Genomic DNA, 20,202 nt, shown 5'->3' on the forward strand with positions numbered 1-20,202 from the left:
GAATCGGTGTACATTTTTATTACTAAAAGTTATTTTTTTTTCCAGTTTTCCACACAAATGTACACTCCAACAAACAAGCTGTAGGGTGTTCCACTGGCTGTGGAAATAGTGACAAAAATGCATTTGTGATGTCAGAGGTCACTGATGTTGGACCCCAAACAGTGCTTGATGGGGTTCTTCCACACCAAACTCATCCGAGCATGCTTTTATGGACTTTAATTTGAGCCATGCTGGAGAAAAGCACCAACACTTTAGCCCATACAGTATATGCACAAGTCACTTTTTATTCTATTTTGGAATATTTTCTGTAAAAATATAACTCTGGAGCTGCAAACAAAGAAAGAAAGAGTAATGTATTCCAACGTTATCCCGTTATCTTCCACATGGTGCACATCAGCGCGACATCATTCGCACAAACTCTGCAAAAAAAAAAAGAGACAGAAGGTGAATATTGGTGACTTTAGGACAAACGTTTCAATGTGAAGCGAAGCTCTGGAGTCACCTTCAAAGTCCACCAAACCGTCTCCGTTCAGGTCGACGTCCCTGAGTATCTCGTTAATCTCTCTGTTGGTCACTTGTTCCCCCATCAGCTTCTTCATGGCCTCGCGGAGCTCCGTTAAACTGATCTGTCCGTCGCCATTGGAGTCAAACTGAGGGCACAATAAAAAGTGTACTGTCTCTTTAAGACAATTTCGTTGAGTGTAAAAAACATACCAACGAAGAAGAAAACCAACACAATAAAAACGAAGAAGACGTTGCTGGCCAGTCTTTTGTCCATTCGGGCTTGCCGTACTGAGGTGAGTTTGAAGAAAGTTGTCACCTTTTGCGTTGTAAATATTCTAATATGCCTGACTTTATTTTATAACTTATTTGAGTGCCTGTTTTTGTAAATCTAATATACTCAAACGCAAGAACGACCAATATGCTAATCGACATTAGTACGTCGTCTTTGGTGTTTGTGTTAATTTAGCATAATGCTAAGCGCCATTTTGTTTTGCTAATCAGCGTAATGGCTACGCATAAGTTAATGTTAGTGTTTTGTTGTCGATATTTTAATGAATCATTTTTGACGTGAACGAGAAGTTGATATCTTGTGTGCTTTAATTTTGTGCTGTATTTATTTCTGGCGTGGCTTCTGGTTAAAAATATTACTACATGTATTAGGGAGCGTAATATGTTTCATATGAAATATCGTGGACCTTCACGGACTTACCCTCCATATTCAACTGATTTTATGGTTTTATTAATAAGTCTTTTAGAAACTTTACACGGATAACTATTAGAATTGAACGTCCCTAAGACACTGGTGTCTCTAGTGCGCCACCTGTGGCCATTTGGGTGTTTTTGTAACTGGTCCACGGCATTTTAAAAAAAAAATTAATTTAGCACTGCCTGGATCAAAACATTACCAAGGAGCAATAAAGGTTAAAAATATCAAGGCGGCCTTTTCCATATAACGGCACAGAGTAGCGGAGTATCCCAACCTCTTTGAATGCATCTCTCAGTTCTTTGACTCCAATCATGTCTGCGGTCTCTGCAAGCATTTTGGGCCCCATCAGCTCCACAAAGTCTTCAAAGTCCACTTTGCCCCCACCTGCATTACAGACACCAGGTTGTCAGTTTTGCACTTTTACCAGAAGTCATTCAGTTGAGGTCCACTCACAGATCTGCTGACTGAGCTCGATGAGCTCCATCTCCGTGGGCATGTACCCCATGGTCCGCATGCACTCTCCCAGGTCTTTGTGGCTGATGTAGCCATCTTTGTTCTTATCAAACTCCAAAAAGGCCTCACGGAGCTCTGAGGGCACGTGGTGTTAGAAGTGGAGGTCAGCTGTGTTGTTAGGTTCATGGAGTTCATGAAGTAATGTTCATCTTACCGTCCATCTCTTCTGGTCTCAGCTCTCTGTCCTGTTGGAGGCAAGGAAGATGCATGTCAGCATGGATGGAGATGAAGCCTTCTACTGCATCCCATACAGGTACACTATTACACGATGCGGTGAGTAGGAGTTGTGAGGGCATGGTGGTGACATTGAACATGAGAGCTGCATTTATTATCTTAGAATTGCATTTTTTTTGTCAGTACAGTATACCTATTTTTGTATTATTAATCTAAAATCATTATAAGATTTATTCATTTTGTACCGCTTATCCTCACAATGACAATTCAATTATTGTTTTATAGTTAATTAGTTTGGAGGCCATATGGTGGAATGGCATTTTTTTAATGTAATTTTTAAATATTATTTTTTATACTGTATTTTTTCTATTTTAGATTTTATTTGTATTATATTTATGTATCACATTGTGTCTACTATCTTGCCAAATTTTGTAAAAAAAAAAAAAAATTACAAACTGCTCTTTAGGTCAATGGTGTCCAATGTGTGGCTCCGTGGCCGTTTGAGGCCCATGGCTGTTTTTCTACTGGACCACGACACATTGTAAAAATTTAATTTAGGAAGAAAATCAAAATAAAACAATAATTTTATAAGAATAACATGAAAATATGAAAGTTTGAAATAATTGGGGGAAAAAATGAAACAATAGAAATGAAAGAAAGCAGCTTTTAAGTCGCGGTTGTCCGTTCGGATGAGCGCAACATGAGCAAATGTCCCTCCCATAGACGAGAGGATTTGGCACCAGGTAAATAAAATCACACAAAAGTGACCTTTGAACCCAGTCTGCCTTCCCACTCAATACACAACAAATCGCCGAGGAGTGGGTGAGCAGGTTTACCCCACAATCCTGTGCAGGGCAGACAAGCTCCGCCCCGAACCCCGGCACCACTTCGAGCGGGAGCGAGCGACGCGTCGATGATTTATCCATGGAAGTCAACGATTGACCCCGAAGCAGTGATGCATGGCGGGTGACGTGTCAGATGGAGATGAGCATGGAGGGTGGGGGCGGGGGCAGGGGTGGTCACGGGGTCGTTACATACGAGCGTCAGCGAAAAGCCCCGTTTGAGGAAGACGCAGGCCGGGCCCACGATGTCGTGCAGCATGTAGCAGTTCTTCGCTGTGCCGAAAGGATCTTTCAACAGCTTCTGCTTCACTCCCCCCTCCTCTTCTTCTTCTCCTCCTTCCTGATGTGGACCCCCGTGGTCCATGCCCCTCGCATTATACCCCAGGGACCCCTCCGACGCCCCCTTTGGAGGCACACCACCAAGCTGTTAACCCTCGGAAACATCATCCTCAACTCTCGTTCTCATCATTCCAGTCCCCAGTCGCTGGGTATTTTCAATATCGACAATAGTAGATGATACCAACACCTCAAAAAGTTACCTCCATCAGGCCGGGAACCACATTTGGCGACACAGTTCAACTCCCAGCCAATATGAAATAGTCATATTCATTAAATAATCATTATTATTGATTATTTCATGCATATAGTCTTAATAAAAATACAATTCAAATTGTATTAAAAAGGACATTTGCCCCATAAAGTGAAAATAAAAGAGTTTTTAAACTGAGGTCCCATCACGTTCTTACCTTCTTCATTTTGTCTTTCATGGAGGATTTGGTGCAGTTACCCATCACCCAGCTCCCCCCCGTCTCCACCCTCTTCGTCCCTCCTCTTCTTCTCTCAAACTCTGACTTTTTCTTCACGTTCCTCTTCCTCGTTCCTCTCCTCGTTCCTCTTCACTGGCGCGGCTGAACCACGTGCTGTAGCTCCTCCAAAACAGATGGAAAATTCCCAAAGTGTGCCCCCATGTTGGCTGTGATGCCAGACGCCCAAGAAGCGCCGACCCCCGTCCATGCAGTCGAACGCAACGCCTGGGTGACTCCACCCATTTTTGCACAAACCAAACTAGCCCCCCCCTCCCAACCTCTGTAATCTCTGCCGCATCAGCACCACTTCATCCTCAGCGCGACAACTTTTAGGAGGAGAATTAAGAGTGCCAAAACAGAAGGGGATTAATGTCCGCTGTGTCAGATTAAAGTGGCGAGTGTGATGAGGATGATGAGGATGATGATACAAAAAGGCAATGCAAGAATACTGTCAGTGACCTGGGTATACTCCATGTAGTTTTTATTTTTACTTTAGAAATATTGCAATAAAAATGACAAGTTGATCAGCAAAGAGAATGTTAATCTCCAAACTAAATATTGTCAAATGCATCTGTTGTTGTGGCTAATTTAATCTAATTTAATCTGTCCATTTCTTATACCAATTGTCCTCACGAGGGGTGTGGGTCTGCTGGAGCCTATCCCAGCTGTATGTGGCCCAGAGGACAAAACTTGCAGATAATGTTGGAGCTCATTAATTTGCCTGCTTTCGTGGGGGCTGTTTGATGATTAAAATGTTTAATCAGATAGTCAGATTTCAAATTAATCATGATTAATCACCATTTGCAATGATGTTTGAAATAAGCAATAGGAAATATGTTGCTGTATTTTATGGAAAGAAAGATAAATGAAAGGACAGGATTACAGTCATCCCTCGCAATATGAGGGATTGATTATTATTATTATTATTATTATTATTATTATTAAATGAATGAATAAATAACAGCTGTTGTGGTAAACTATGGTGTATGTGCAGTACACGTTGTGATGTTTGGCGTGTCTGTGGATACGTCTGGCGACTTTGAGAAAGTGTTGTGCTGATGATGAAGGGACGACAGACGTGTGCGTGTGTGTGTGTGTGTGTGTGTGTGTGCGCGCGTGTGTATGACCTGAAGCAGAGACAGCTTTGAAACAAGAGAACTGCGTCGTGTGTTGGTCTGCTGCCGTAAGCAGTTTCCACCACGAGAGGGCGCCAGAGTTTGTTTTCTACTCAGCGCCAAGTACGGTAACACTGTACAGACATGAAAACATGTACTGTATCATTATTCTTATTAATGCTCTCTTTATGTGGCCAGTCAACAAATTCACTGATCAACGACTCACTTAAATAAATGAAACAAATGAAGTGACACCAGCGACTAGCTTGCTAGCATTGCGACTGATTAATTAGCAGCTCCCTTCCCTCTTATCACATTTCACGAAAATGAGATGCGTGTGTTTGTGTGTGCATTGTGCACTGATCTGGTGTCAGATGCTGAGCAGCTGGTGTCCACTAACGAGAGCTGTCAATCAAAGAAAGACAATGTAAGGAATAGGGGAGGCGGGGGTGGATGTTATTTGATGCCAATTACGTAAAAAAAACATCATTATCACCAAATGCTGCAGTAAAAACCTATAACGCTCCTCAACACTATTATATATTTCTTGGAAAGATTAACACTCTTTTAGCTAGTAATGCATCAGATTGATGTTTTTTTTTATCCTTTTTCAATGAAAAGTGCTTTTCTCTTTTAAATAGATGGAAAATAAAAAAACAACAATAGCAGGAATGGAAAAATAACAGCTGTATGTTTAGAAGAATTAACTCAAAATATAAAAATGTGTAATGGAATGAGGGGGGAAAGTAGCAAATTTAGGAGAATGGACCGCAGAAGGGGAAAGATGATGTAATTTCAGGAGTCTGAGATGCATGACCCTCGCATCCTTTCATTTTTCCAAAGCCGTCCCTCTGGGTAGCCGACGTTTTTGAGGATTTTGACGGGTTTTTCAAGGCACACGGAATAGTCTTTGGGCTATATAGACGTGGTCTATGCCAAAGGAAAGATTAGACTCTCATCTTTCATCAGAAAAGGTTTGTTTCTCCCTTTTTCTGTTCCTAAGTAATCATAACTTTCATAACTTTCATTTGACACAAATACAGCCATGTGTTTTTAGACAAAATGTATCAACAACGCTGTGATTGGCTGGCTACCAGTCCAGGGTGTAACCCTCCCTCTTGCCCAAAGACAGCTGGGATAGGCTCCAGCACCCCTGTGACCCTCGTGAGGATAAGCGATAGAAAATGAATGAAAAAAAATCTCAACAACGATGCCACAACATAAAGAAAATGGCTGTTGCATATGAATATTCTTACTAATATAACACCATGAACCATTTATAATTTTTACATTTGCAACTGAATTTAAATTTCCCCTCCGTGTGGAATCGTGACAAGACGCTAAAAGATGCTAAAAAATGCTAAAAGACGCTAAAAGATCCTTGGCCTTTTCATTAGAAGAGATGCACTTCTGCCACCTTGTGGTCGTTTTCTCAAAACGGCATCAAACACGCTTTCTCTGATTGTACAGTTGCATCATCACGTCATTGTGCCTCTCATGCAAAAAAAAAAAAAAAAAAAAAAAGGTAGTGAATGAGTTCAAGGATTTCCCGACTGGAATCTGTCCATAGTGTCCTAAAGGAGCACCACTCCTTTGGTACCCGAGTGGCCAATGACATGTGGAGCATAGCGGATATTGAAGATAATCCGAGCCAACGATGTCGCAGTGTTTGCTATGGTTATGTATCGTCTTTCTTGATTTTATCGTTTTTATCGTATTGGTACGACTGTCAATCACTGTGGAAATATAACATGCATTTCTTTTCCACAGCCTCTTAGTCTGTGGTTGTGCAACACTTGAGTTGACGGTGTGTGGGTTGAGAACCCATCAGCGCCAACCAGGAAACGATCTTCTGCAGCAATCAACCAGAGTCGCTTCTTCCTTCCACTTCCTGCTTCCGCACACAGCCACCCACTCGCATCGCCACTGACATCAGCTGTTTTTCTTTTTCTGTGCATTTCCCGTTGACGTCAGCGTGTGACATCCTCCTCCGAGTCAGACAAACAGCAGAATGACTCACACGGGCCGCGGCGCTATCTTAATCTCCTCCTGTATTTATTTCTACGCTTCCTCACTCCGGGCTCCCCCCCGTGTCGGAGCCGTGCACCGACAGATGCCGTAATGGTTCCCTCCCGCGTCTCATGTCTCCTGTGACGCGATGCTGAGCCGGTGCACAATGGCCGCTGGGATGCACGGCAGTGTCATGGCATCTCTGGCTGCCCGTGGCCCTATCTGTTACGGATTACACTTTCCTAATGTTTCCTAAAGTAAAGGAGCTTAAATCCTCTCAAACACACGCTATCTCATCCTTAGCGTTGATGCTCCTGCTATTCCCAGCATGCACTCTGGGTTAAATGAAATGGAAGTTTGTCGCTCGTATTAAACGCAGCTTTTTTTTTTTTTTTTTTTGCCTTTTAATGTTACATATGAGATGCATGCGGTGGAGTTTAATGTATGAATTGAGGCTGCAGATGTCATTAAAGCCGCTGGATAGGCCGCAAACTATCAGGCTTCAACACAGTGGCCGCTCTGCATAAGGGGCACCAGGGGGTCATGGCCTTTCGCCTCCAACAGAGGGCACTGTTTCTCTCTAGTCTTGTATTGTCATGGAGAGCATTCATTCATTTTCTACCGCTTTTTCCTCACAAGGGGGGGTGCTGGAGCCTATCCCAGCTGTCTTGGGGCGAGAGGCGGGGTACACCCCGGACTGGTGGCCAGCCAATCGCAGGGCACATATAGACAAACAACCATTCACACTCACATTCATACCTATGGACAATTTGGAGTCGCCAATTAACCTAGCATGTTTTTTTTTGGAATGTGGGAGGAAACCGGAGTACCCGGATATTTTGTTCCATAACCCTCAGGATGTTTTTCAGATGTTTGCAATGACTGTCTTACTGTGTCCAACCTCAGGCGCAACGGTAATGACATCAATGGCTCAACGTTCCCAACGCCTTTTTGCCTTTGCCATCAAGAGATCATGACCTCCTTAAGATCCTACATAGAACCTCCTTAAGCTCCTACATAGAACCTCCTTAAGTTCCTACATAGAACCTCCTTAAGATCCAACAGTGCAAAATGTAAACAATGGCCATTTTTCAACTGGTCTTAACGTTTTGATCACGTTTGAGTCCCTGGTTTTCACGCCTGTTATGATTCCTTTTGGCTCGCTTCTGCCTTGCCGAACCACGGCTTGAAGGATTTGGGGTTTTGGTGTGTGTCTGCTTTCCAGTGTGTGTTTTTAATTAAATAAAAATGCCAGAAAATAAATTAAAATAGCACTGAATAGCTTCAATAAATAAATATTTCATAAATCAAAAGGCTCCTTAAAATAAAAATAAGGCTCCATTAAAATGTAAAAATGCAATGATATCATAATTATTTATCAAATATTTTACAATTGAATTAATTTACTGTTTATTAATTTAGATTAATTGATTAATTTCGATCCGCCCATACCATCCAACGCTACTGTTCAATGACGAGACACACACAGTAGAAGACATCTCAACTACCTGTCCAAACACAGAGTCCACGATGGGCAGCAGGTCGACCGGCGCCTCCTCCTCCTCTCTCCCCGCCTCCTCCCTGACCTTGTCTCTTCTCTGTGGTGCCTCCATCAGCTCCTCCAGCCTGTCCTCCAGCGTGGGGCCGTCCTCCGAGGGCGTCGTCGGGACGTGGACGCCTCTTTGAGTACGGCCGGGCTGCGGCGTCGACACCTGGATGATGTCTCCCCCCTGCTCGTTGGTGCGCTTTCTGCGCTTCTCCACCTTCTTCTTGATGGCGGCCTGTACCTGCGGAGGTCAAAGGTCATACCGGGGTCCGGAGGTCAGATTGGTATACGCTCAACACAATCACAATGTCCGCATTCACTCATTCACTAGAAATATACGCTCGTTTCATCCATTGAAATAAACAGAAATATTAGCTCCCACACAACTTATTAAAAAATGACATAATGAGGTAATCATACATTTTTTTATAAGTGATATTTTACTTTTTATTTGGCAAGATTTTAAATGACAATAACAAACATATTGAACTTTATGATGTACTTTATATTATGATGCTATGTTATTATTAGCGCTATTGTTTACGTATCGGTGCGTGTTATGCCTATGGCTAATATTCAAGAATTTAATCTTTTCCCCAAAATATGTAGTATAAATATGCACACACTGTTGAGGAACCGTTGCATAACATTGTTGATCACCACAAGGTCCAGCTTTGCATCACAAACATCAAATGGAAAATATTATTGCAATACGTTTAAAATTCACTTTATTTTCATGAGACCACTGTGACCACTTTTAAGATAATATTCTGATATGTTTCCAGTGCAAATCAGATGCATGCATGCAAAATAATATTAATAATAATCATCATCATCATAATGATAATAACGCATGTTTAAAAGGTAGACGCACACCCACCTGTTTGGCGGTCCTCTCCTGTGGCACGCTCATGGCAGTAGCACCGCCTCCCGCCGCCGTCGACTCTCGAATGATCATGAACATCTCGATGTGACACAGGCGCACACTCTCTCTCTCGCTCGCCCTCCCCCTCCCTGTCTCGTCCCTCTCAGCCGCCGCTCTCCTCTCTGCTTTATTTCTATTTAAAGTGAGAAAAATGCCCCCGCTGCGGAAATCTAGAGTACAAATAAAAGTCAGCCGGTGTCTTCTTTTCTCTTTCAAAGGGTCGCTAGATGGAGTGACATCTCAAACGCTGCCAGGTCTTCGGGGGCCCGCTCCCATTTCTCGCACTCCCGTCCTCGCCGCCGCACCTCCTTGTGTGCAGATTTCTCCTCTTGGTGGGGTTTTATCATCAGCTTTTGTCTTGGCCTCCGGGATTAGGTTCCTGCACCTCTGTCCTCACTCGCTATCTCCTGGCCTTTAGGTGACACCCTATACCTCCTCCCTTTTCTTACCTGTCCCACGCTGCTTTACTTCCTGCTCCGTTTCAACATGGCCATCTATGGTTATCTCTCACGTGGCCGCCTCCTGCCAAGTCCTCCCTGTTCTTGCTCTTTCTTGCGCCAAATCCAAATCTTACCTCACCATCATCCACCCTGGCAGTAATCCTCGTTTCTGCCCGTGCTTCTTCTGTCTCCTCTCCTTCCATTCGCCTTCAATCTGCCCCCAATCTGCCCCCAATCCCCTTTTCATATCTGGAAACAAATTGGATTCTTTCCCGCTTGCCCTGGTCAACCATCCATTTAGTGATACATCCAACAGTGGTGTTATTATTATTATTATTATTATTATTTGACACACGTTCAGTGTGATCAGTCATTGAAGGCATCACCTCCGTGTTGTCCTGCGTGCATAATCTCATCCAGCAAGCCCCAGCGAGCACACACATGTGCACACAGGTGAGCCTTTCAGCCCTATTTTTAGAGCCACCGGAGCATCCAGCCATGCTAGCATATTTTTCTGCTCGCTCTCCCTCTTACGTACGCGCGCTATACGCTAAAATAACACACCTCAGTTGACAAAAGTCGCTCAGGTGATCACTCTCCTCATTGATTATCGATGAGGCGGGCGGGGGAGGCAAATTCCTGGGGCCAAGCAAAGAAAAGAGCGATCCATTTCCAGAAAAAGATGACGCAAAAGCTGGAGCTTGTATTTATAGCGGGGGTCTCTGTGCCAGAGCGCACATGAGGCGCACAAGCAGGGGAAGATGGTTTTCAATCAGTGGCGCTCACACTAGAGAAGGGCGACTCGGCAAAGCAAGCTCGGGTCAAGCTAACATTCCAACGTTAATTACCTTACATCGTTTAGCACAATTAACGCACCAGACCAAACGCGCCTCTCTGTAATGACGCCACACCGAAGCACAGTGGCGCCTCCCTCAACAGGAAGTACCATGCTGTCCAGGGTCGCTCTTTGCTGACTTCATTCTGAGCAGCCGTACAACGCCAACACCTTGTAGCGTATGTATCGCCCGCTCGCGTCTCTAGTCCCTTCATCCTGGCGACCACAAGTCCTCGTTTGAATGACAAGAACGCCAGATGCGTTCAGGGGCGCTGCCAACATCATAAGAACAGCTTTATGATGCGTTTGTGTGCATGTGTAGATAGACAGGAAGATAAAGAAAAACACAAAGCGGATATTCTTACACTTACCTTGTAACTCAGATAGTATGTACTGTATACAAGTATGCTGGAATCACGTGATGTCTTTGAACGCAACCCCTCACTGCTCAGAATAACAGGGTTTAAAGTGTGATTGAAATGCTCTGCTACTATTAAGAAATAGATGTTTCGACTTGTGTGGTACCTTTTAGCTGGATTGACTGATTCACTGTCGTTGCCCTTGGGCAAGGCACTTCACTCACCTTGCCTCCAGCACTACCCATGCTGCCGAATGAATATATTGGGGTGGTCGGAGAGGCCGTGGGCGGGAATTGGCAGCCACGTTTTCATCAGACTACCCAGGGCAGCTGTGGCTACAGGTGTAGTTTACCACCAACAGTTTGTGACTGAGGCGTGAGGGAATGAATAAGGGGTTCACTTCATTGTGAAGTGCTTCTAGGACTTTATATAAAAAATCTAATCTAATCCATTATTATTGTTAACGCTGATTAATCATGATTAATTCCTGTAATTAATCGGTAATCACTTGACAGCCATTTTAGTTACATACATTTTCAGCTATGGAAAAGTATGGAAAAAGCAAAATGATGTTTCCAGGTCTTACTAGTGTCTAAAATGATGAAATTGTAAACAGCTGAAAAAAGGCGCCTGCCAGGGCAGCTAAGGTGTTCATCAACGTTGTTTTGTCAGATGCTCGCTCATGTGGAGGTTTGGACCTTCCAGCGTCTTTGTGTTTCAGCAGCGTGGTACACCCTGGACTGGCGGCCGGCCAATGGCGGGGCACATATGGACCAACAACCATTGACACTCCCGTTCACACCTCTGCTCTACATATTTCATAAAGGTTCATTGATATCAACAACAACTCAACGGTTCCTCAATGATTGTGTTTTTGTGTTCTTTCAGGACCCGTATTGTGACACCCAATCATCGACCTACAGGACTTGAAAATGGAAGAATGAATACAGCTTCGTCTCTTTGGACTCCCCTGGCTGATGACTTGTTTTGTCCCTACGTGTACCTGGGAACAAAGGTGAGGCGCAATGAGAGCGTGAGCGTCACCTTGGCGGTAATTTAGTAGCGATGGCTTGTGTTACTGCGTGTTAGCCTTCCTGCAATGAGATCTAATTACAGATCAGCACACTTTGAGTAACCCTGGCAGTCAATAAAAGCAGCCTAAATGCACACATGAATAATGGATGCATTCATTCAGGTCATTCTCATTATTTATTTGTTTGTATCAGAAGTCAGAGATACCAATTGGCTCCGCTCGCACGAAGCTATTCATCAAGCTGAGACGCGCCTATCAGCGGATGAAGTGGAAATAGATATCACTGCCGCTGTGCTACAACATAGAGGTTCATTTCAAGGTGATGACGCGTTATAGTCCCATACTTTTTGACACATCATAATAAACATTGGGCTAAATGGCTAGATTATTCACAGATTAACTCCATGACAAAGTACGTTTAGTAAGTTATGCAATGGTAAAAAGTCTATTCTCCTCGCCCTCTAGCGGCCAAATGGGACTACAGCAGCACCAAGGGACTATGGGGCCCTCTGGTGGCAAAACGCGGCAACTGCAATAACCATTAAAAATCATGCAGTTTACTTTGTAGTTGCTGGGAAAAGGGCTGTCAGAGGGAAGTACAGGCAAAGTGACATATTAAAATTTTTAAATATTAAAGAAAAAAATCATAGAAACAAATGGAAAATATATTTTATTATAATAATAATAATACATTTTATTTGTATAGCGCTTTTCAAAATACTCAACACACTTTACAGAAGAATGGAGTTGAATAAAAGCAAGTCAACAGAGTAGAAGACACACCAAAATACAACATTCATTCATTAATACAGAGTTAAAACATGAGAAAAAGCGGGGCGGGGCACAGCAGTCAGATATAAAAAAGTTAGACATTAAAAACAGATAATAATGAAAGATGAAAACAAAATGAAGTAATTTTTGGCAAATGAGTTTGGGGAAAAAGTTATAATATGGGAATAAAGTCATATTACAAGAAGAAAATGTAAAAATAAATAAAACAGCAAAAATGTGGAAAAATGAGCCAATATACTGTATTGACCACTATGGGATTGGTTTTAGTATCTTTAACATCTTTCAATCCTTGAATATTTGTGTATGCGGCCTTGGCTGGACACGCTGTGAAGATGACATTGCACATACAACGCTGGTATTTAACAGTTTAGTATTACAGTACATATAAAACACTCGACATACATATTGCACTAATACTATTACAATTCAAGAGCCTGTCCGAGATCACTCTGTGTGTACTCCATATGAAGGGATTAGATATTTCACATTGAACAAAAGTGTTATAGTTTTAATCCTATTTTTAAAAAAAAGTCATCAAATGAGGTCCAAATAGAAGCCAAGTCCTGGCTAGTTCTGGTCCTTGTTGACGATGATAGCAAATATAGGAAAATGGCACCGGCTGTACACCCGACATGCCGCAGCCGCATCTACGCCCAGCGGGGCGTCACGATGGTGAGCGGCTCCCGGTTGTGTCCGTTAATAATCGGCCAGGGATTGAAGTAAGGGAAAACCGGCTCTTTGAATTTGGCATCATAAAAGGTGAACAGGTGGCTCATGTCGCCGGCGTCGTAAAAGCCCACCTGGCCGCGGCCGTAGTCCAAAAACACCCCCACCCGCCTCGGAGGTTTGAGGGGATATAACGAGCTGTCCTCCTCCGAGTCTGTGCACGCTTCGTACTCGCTGGTGCCGTCCCCGTTGTCCCTCAGCACCACGGTCCAGAAACCGTCCTCGGGGCAAAGGTTAACCTCCTCCTTCCTGTTGACAGACGCCTGAGCCACCCCGAGGCCCCACGCCGTCTTGGCGCCCACCTCCACCTCCCAGTAGTGTCTCCCCACCGAGAAGGCCTGGGAACCCAGGACGATGTTGTAGCGAGTGAAGCGTTCCGGGTTGTTGGGCAGGTTGGGCTGGATTTTGCCCACCTGGACGCTGGTGCGATACGAGGAAACCCACAGGCACGGGTAGGCCGTGTCCGGGTCCAGTGACACCGCCGTCACAGCTGGGAAAAACCAGGAAGAACATCAGCAAACTACAGGAAGCTCAACAGTAAAGTGTGGTAGGTTTGAGTACCTGGCTGAAACACCGTGCTCATCTTCCTCCAGGTCCTGTACTGCAGAGGTCCCAGGAACTCTCCTGACTGCAGATCCTCACTGACATCCAGGGGGCGCTCGAACAGACTCTCAGCCCTGGACGGATGCACAGAATGAAACCATCAAGGTACTTCTTGTCACTACTAGAACAAGGAAGTGGTTATTTTACTGCAGTAATTCTGCCCCCTGCTGGTTGTATGAAATGTGTGCACTGCAACATTTTCACGTCATTTTTTTCAAATTAGCCATTTATGAAAAAATTGTATTTCTAAATGTCATTTTTAATGAGTGTTGAATCATTTTGAGTGTGACTGTATAATAATTGATAATTAATAGCCAAGATAATGACGTTTATACGTGTTTTTTAGGAATACAATGTTTACTCAGAAGAGGTTGAGTACTATGGGTAGATGTCAACATCTAGGTGGGTATTTTTATTTTTATGATGAGGCATTTGTAAGACCGCCCTCTAGTGGTAGGTCGGCTAACATGGACAAATCAAAAACCAAGACCAGAAATGAAATATGTAAGCCACATATATTTTTTTAACTCTACAAAAAGGTACTCACCCTCCAATGAAATCTTTAATGCCCTAAAATGGGAGAAAAACAAAATAACATTGACATCATTTTCCATGCCCTCGCTGTACTTTCCAGGTGCCTTCATGAACACACGGTAAATACCATACGCTCACCTTCAGCTGCTCTGGGTTTTCCTCCTCCGTCATTTTGAGGCGGAGCTGCCCCGCCGTGCTTTCCAGCCGACTGATCTGCTGCGTGGCCTCGGTGAGCGCCTCCTCCAGCTGGGTGAGTTTCTCCTCCTTCTGCTTCTGCAGTTTCTCCTTGATGCGCTCCTCCTCCTCCTGGAGGAACTCCCTCAGACGACCAAACTCGGCAGTGACCAGCTCGTCCAGGTCACCTGCTCGCTCCTGGTACGAGGGAAAGGGTCAGCCATTTCTATGTCCTTTTATACCTCTCTAATTAAGTTGTTATTATTATTGTTGGCCTGTTGCGCGTTCTAAAATATGATTTCACAAAAAAAAACATGAAAAATCAGCAGTTGACGTATTAAAGAAAATAGACTTGGAAAAAAATAGATGTAAAACAAACCAAACAATGAATAAACTTGTCATTTTTGGAGAATTAGGTTGTGGAAAAATGTATATTATGATAATAATAATAATAACAATCCACTTATCCAGTGTTTCAAGACCAAAAGAAGGAAAGACTAACGGCATGACAGCAGTGCTGCATTCCCTCCTCATTATACCCAACAGGCCCTGATCCTGAGCTTTATTAGACAAGCGTGACGCCAACTGACACTGAAAACGCACGCACACACACAGGAAGAGGAGAATTGGCAAACTTCCTCTCCACTATGTTTACTCACATCCTTTCACAGACACAAATAGACGTGAAAATGGGCGAATGTGCACTAAAAGTAGGTCAAACGGACACAAGGCATTACAGCCATGATACCCAGCAGGGCATGCACTGGATATCAATACAGTCAAACCTTTAACCCTAGAAAATGTATTATTTCATTCATTTAATAACCATAATCAATAAATCAGTTAAATAACAAACTAAATAAATAACAAACTCGATCATTTTTGCCGGCCTCGATATATTGACATCCTCTTCACTCTCCATCCGTCTCAACCTCGGCCCATTGATTCCGCGAACGGAGTGAGCGAACCCTCCTTGCATTCCTTCAGTCGCTTGTCCCAGTGGGTGGAGGCGGGGCCGCTGGTGAGTGCACACACAGAGTGGTGCGAGTGAGGAGTAACACTTGCACGCATTTTTGCCGCCTTATTGTCCCGCAATTTTCCGTACCGTATTCATGGCAGGCCTGAAAAGCATGAAGACTTGCTTGCTCACCGTTCGTCTTCTGTTTACGTATAAAGTACACACTTGGCTAGCACGTTGGGACCCAGAGTGGTGCAGCTTTGCTCCCGTTAAGTAGTGTTTAGTAGTACCTGTGACGTGTATTGTTCTTGCATGGACATGCAAAACAGATTGTATTCAACTTTGGAGGTATGGCTACTGTAATATTGAGTAATCAGTATAGTATATTGGTGCAACAACTTTCCACACAGCCAACAAGCTACTCTGACACTGGATCTCTGTCACACACACACTGAGCTTTCTTTTGGCAGTGGAAAAACAGCCCAGCCTCACTGCAGTCCGTGTGGCATGCAAACTATTCTCAACGTGTCCGGCGTGTGTGTGTGCGTATGTGTGTGTGTGTGTGTGAGTGTGAGAAAGACAAACATGACATGACGCGTTCATGCTCCACCTCAGTGTGTCATGCCTGAGCGCCCGTTTGCATTTTGCAAGGGTCCTCTTTTTGAAAATGTCGCCGTGCCGCGTGTTTGTGAGGTGTTTCACGTTGTGCAATAATCAGCAGTTGATTCATGGTTTGAAGTTACAGGTGGAATTGGGCAAGGTTGGTGGTGACCCATCGCTTATACCAGAACTCCACGTCCATTTTTTTTGCCAAGACTTGCACACATACACACATACAAAACTAAAAAGACACAAACCTTGATGAGTAGGATTTTCTCGTTGGTTTGTTTTTGGAAAAGCAAGGCATCCTCTGACTGCAGCTGAACTCGCTCCAGAGCCACAGACAGTTTATCCTGCATTGGGAGGGACAACATTCAAACATGAGCTCAGTGTTTTTCTCCTCCCTGAACAAAACTCATCCGTAATGGGACTCATATGACACAATTGAACTCTTTGACTTAGTAAGTCAAACAAAACTCCAGTAAGAGCTTCTAGCATGCGACTAGCGCTCACACGGGCCTGCTAAATTCCTCTTCAACACAAATTCTTCCCACAGGCTGCAAATGTGTTGCATTAATCACAAAAGGAGTAGGACAGGTTTAGAATTAGACACACCCACATCGCTTTGTTGTTCATTTTTATATGCTCTTTTAAAATTAAATATGAGGACTGTGATTGTATTTTAGGCAGATGTTTTTGCATGACAACAGGACTCAAACTTACAAAAATAATGATATAAAACAATATATATCATATATTATGCACATTGCATCGGCATGTGGATATAAACTAACGATAACAACCACAACAAACTCATCTGGCCAAGGAGTTGTTAGCTAGACACTTGTTTACATTAAATAGATGACTAGATATGTGCCTGTGTAAATATAATAAATAACTAGGTACCTATGTAAATACATTAAATAGATGACTAGATATGTGCCTGTGTAAATATAATAAATAGCTAGGTACCTATTTAAATACATTAAATAGATGACTAAATAGGTGCCTGTGTAAATACAACAAGTAGCTAGGTACCTATGTAAATACATAAAATAGATGACTAGATAGGTGCCTGTGTAAATACAACAAATAGCTAGGTGCCTTTTGTAAATACATTAAATAGATGACTTAATAGGTGCCTGTGTAAATACAACAAATAGCTAGGTACCTTTGTAAATACATTAAATAGATGACTAGATGGGTGCCTGTGTAAATACAACAAGTAGCTAGGTACCTATGTAAACACAATAAATAGATGGCTAGATAGGTGCCTGTGTAAATACAATAAATAGATGACTAGCTAGGTGCCTGTGTAAATATAATTACTCGATAGCTAGACAGGTGCCTGTGAACAATTAATCGAAGAGTAGATAGGTGGCCAGATATGTGCCTGTGTAAACAATAAATAGATGACAAGGATTAAAGTGCATATATTCAGTACAGATACCTTGTAGTTCTCAAAGGCCTCGTTAATAGGAATGACATTATGCGTCTTGTGGTCCCTCGACATGCCGCAAACCAGACATATCGGCAGCTGGTCGTCCTCACAGTAAAGCTTCAGCTTCTCCTCGTGTTCCTCACACAGGTCGGGTCCAAAGAGCCGCGGCCAGTGTCCGATGGAGGAAGCCACGCTGCTCATGCTCGACCCGGGCTCCCGCTCCTCCAGCTCCTCCGGCGGTCCTTCCGGGTCCCACCCGCCCGGCGGCACACCCCCGGCGCCAATGTCCATGGCCCCGGCTCGACGCACGCTGTCCACCACGTTACACAGCAGCGAGTTGGGTCGCAGTTTACGCCCACAGGACTTGCGGCACTTGGGACAGCTGGAAAGTTCGTCCGCCTTGGCCTCCCAGCACTGGATGATACACACCTGGCAGAAGTGGTGTCCACACTCCAAGATGACTGGGTCGCGGAAGAGCTCCAGACACACCGGACAGGTGAGTTCTGACTGGAGTTCTTCAAGAGCGCCGGCCTCCGCCATTGTCCTCCGGTGTACACATAGTCCTGACATGCAATGACAGACAAGAACCGACTCGACTGAAACGCCTTCCGCCCGTCACTGAACTCTGCTAGAGAGACGAGGAGGGAGGAGGGAGGAGGGAGGAGGGAGGGGTCTGAGCTCCGGCAAACAGGAGCACAGGAAGACGTGCAGCAACAGGCATAACCATAGACGACACATGTAGACCACAGTGGAGCTAATTCTGTGTAATATTAAGCAACCACTGATAGTCAGCTGGAAAACTACAAAATAAAATGTCAAAATGGAAGAAAAGAGCAATAACTACAAGAGAAAAAAATCATAAAAAAGTGGTACTCTTTCAAGTAAAATAAAAGTTACAATTTTACAAAAATAAATTTGAAATACTATGGAAACAAAACTAAATAATGGACAATTTAACCCTTTATAGGGCAAGTAACCATACATGGTAACTTAAAAAAACAGGGTTTCCCCATGTCTCAGCAAGGCAACAGAGTCATGTGACTTTCTCATGCCAATCAGCCAAGATCAGACAATGTCACAGGAAGAAAAACTAACCATGATAAGTTGATCACAGTCACTCTAACTACAGTACCTCTGTTGATGTCACCTTGTGCAGTTTGACACTTTTCCATACCCTAAATGGGCAAGGAACCGTATATGGTAACTTCTTTGATCTTGATTTGCTCCCAAAACCTGAAACTTTTTTAAAAAGTAAAAAGAGAAAAAATGTCTTCTTATAGCCCCCAATAACACGTACAAGTATTTCAGTGAGTGCCCTATAAAGGGATAATCTGAAAAAAAGTATACTGCAAGAGCAAGTTCAAAAGCCAAAAACTGAGAAAAAGATTTACAAGAATATAATATAGAATATTTGTAAAATGTAAATATTAAAAAAATGAAGAAAAATAGCAAAAATTGCACTGTAAGGAGACAAACTGCATATTAATAATACACTATAACACAAAGCTTCAGACGGAGGCTACTTTTTTTTAATGTATACAACACTGGTTGGTTTTCAAAATGTCAAATCAATGTGACCCCCGCATTCTTTGACGTGTAAGCCTGCGCTGGACACCCCCGCATTCAAAATACAGGAACACAGTAAGGCTGACAAAAGGCACCTTTAAACCATCTATAAATATCACTGGGACATTTTGGCCAACGCACAATTATGGGACGACTGACATTTGCATGTTGAGGTATGTTGAGGTTTTTCCTAAAATTGTGTCTTTAAACACAACACAACATATACAGTGATACAATAGTCACATGGTGAAATAAATCAAATGACGTTTCAAGGAGGAGAAAGAAAAAACCTGTGACTCGTGGCTATGAAGCAACACCAATGGATGGCGACCGACTGACACTTCGCCGTGGCAAAACGACTTACTCAGCAGCTCATTGTTTGGAACTCAAAACTATCAGCAATCCCGGTCCTCCCCAAGTTATGTAATCACCAGGAAATGCTCCGCTTCCCTGATGTTATCGTGAATCATTTGGTATGCATAACAGCCTGATTTAATAATATGAAATCCACCTGCACGCTCTTAGCATACCACAGCTGTAGTATGCAAACTTCTACTAATTATTAAAACAAACATTATCTTGTCATAAAAAAAGCGACATCAAAGCAGCTGAGGAAGAGAACCGGTGACGGTAAACATGTGACTTCTTTTGTTTTCCCATCTCAGTATTTTTCATATACCAGCAATTTGTACATCCGGTAAAAGCATCCAAAAAGGGGCTGAAAGTAAGGATTTCCCACCCCAAGATAAAAACAGAACAGAAAACAAAAGTCTCATAAGATGCTCGTTCGTTTTTAGGTTTAGCTTTCCCGCATTACGGGAAGTTTATAAGACCAAAATGTAATATGGAGAGTGGAAGAGGAGAAATAGAAAAAAGAATACACAGAAAGACAAAGGAAGCCAGCCTTTATTTAATCAATGAATAATTGAATTGATTGTTTTGAAGAAAGTGGAACAGATTGAAGTCTAGTTTGTTGTCATCAACCCAATGACGTCAGGAA

General features: G+C 43.2%; 2 protein-coding genes and 1 long non-coding RNA gene across 6 annotated transcripts; 1 reads left to right on the plus strand and 2 right to left on the minus strand.

Moving 5' to 3' along the window:
• Positions 1-14: 14 nt before the first annotated feature.
• On the minus strand, positions 15-9,227 carry cabp2b (calcium binding protein 2b). Of its 3 annotated transcripts, XM_058063197.1 has the most exons (7): positions 9,097-9,227; positions 8,179-8,457; positions 1,878-1,908; positions 1,664-1,798; positions 1,485-1,594; positions 503-650; positions 15-419 (listed from the first exon to the last, which is right to left on the minus strand). In XM_058063197.1, the coding sequence occupies exons 1-7, from the start codon at positions 9,178-9,180 to the stop codon at positions 394-396; spliced, it is 813 nt and encodes a 270-aa protein (XP_057919180.1). In that variant the 5' UTR covers positions 9,181-9,227; the 3' UTR covers positions 15-393. The 3 variants fall into 3 exon arrangements, with proteins under 3 accessions (XP_057919180.1, XP_057919182.1, XP_057919181.1); XM_058063199.1 differs by lacking the exons at positions 8,179-8,457; positions 9,097-9,227 and adding an exon at positions 3,486-3,770; XM_058063198.1 differs by lacking the exons at positions 8,179-8,457; positions 9,097-9,227 and adding an exon at positions 2,936-3,089.
• On the plus strand, positions 653-8,278 carry LOC131110267 (uncharacterized). 2 transcript variants are annotated; one of them, XR_009120864.1, is made up of 4 exons: positions 653-797; positions 1,900-1,976; positions 6,231-6,337; positions 6,431-8,278. It is a non-coding gene; the product is annotated as an uncharacterized LOC131110267 (long non-coding RNA). The 2 variants fall into 2 exon arrangements; XR_009120863.1 differs by lacking the exon at positions 653-797 and adding an exon at positions 824-1,826.
• Positions 9,228-12,519: 3,292 nt separating the features above from the next.
• On the minus strand, positions 12,520-18,237 carry LOC131110264 (nuclear factor 7, brain-like). Its single transcript, XM_058063196.1, has 6 exons — positions 17,646-18,237; positions 16,453-16,548; positions 14,602-14,835; positions 14,477-14,499; positions 13,888-14,003; positions 12,520-13,816 (listed from the first exon to the last, which is right to left on the minus strand). The coding sequence occupies exons 1-6, from the start codon at positions 18,204-18,206 to the stop codon at positions 13,248-13,250; spliced, it is 1,599 nt and encodes a 532-aa protein (XP_057919179.1). The 5' UTR covers positions 18,207-18,237; the 3' UTR covers positions 12,520-13,247.
• Positions 18,238-20,202: the final 1,965 nt, after the last annotated feature.

Source organism: Doryrhamphus excisus, chromosome 23, assembly GCF_030265055.1.
Source record: "Doryrhamphus excisus isolate RoL2022-K1 chromosome 23, RoL_Dexc_1.0, whole genome shotgun sequence".
Classification (NCBI taxonomy): Eukaryota; Metazoa; Chordata; class Actinopteri; order Syngnathiformes; family Syngnathidae; genus Doryrhamphus; species Doryrhamphus excisus.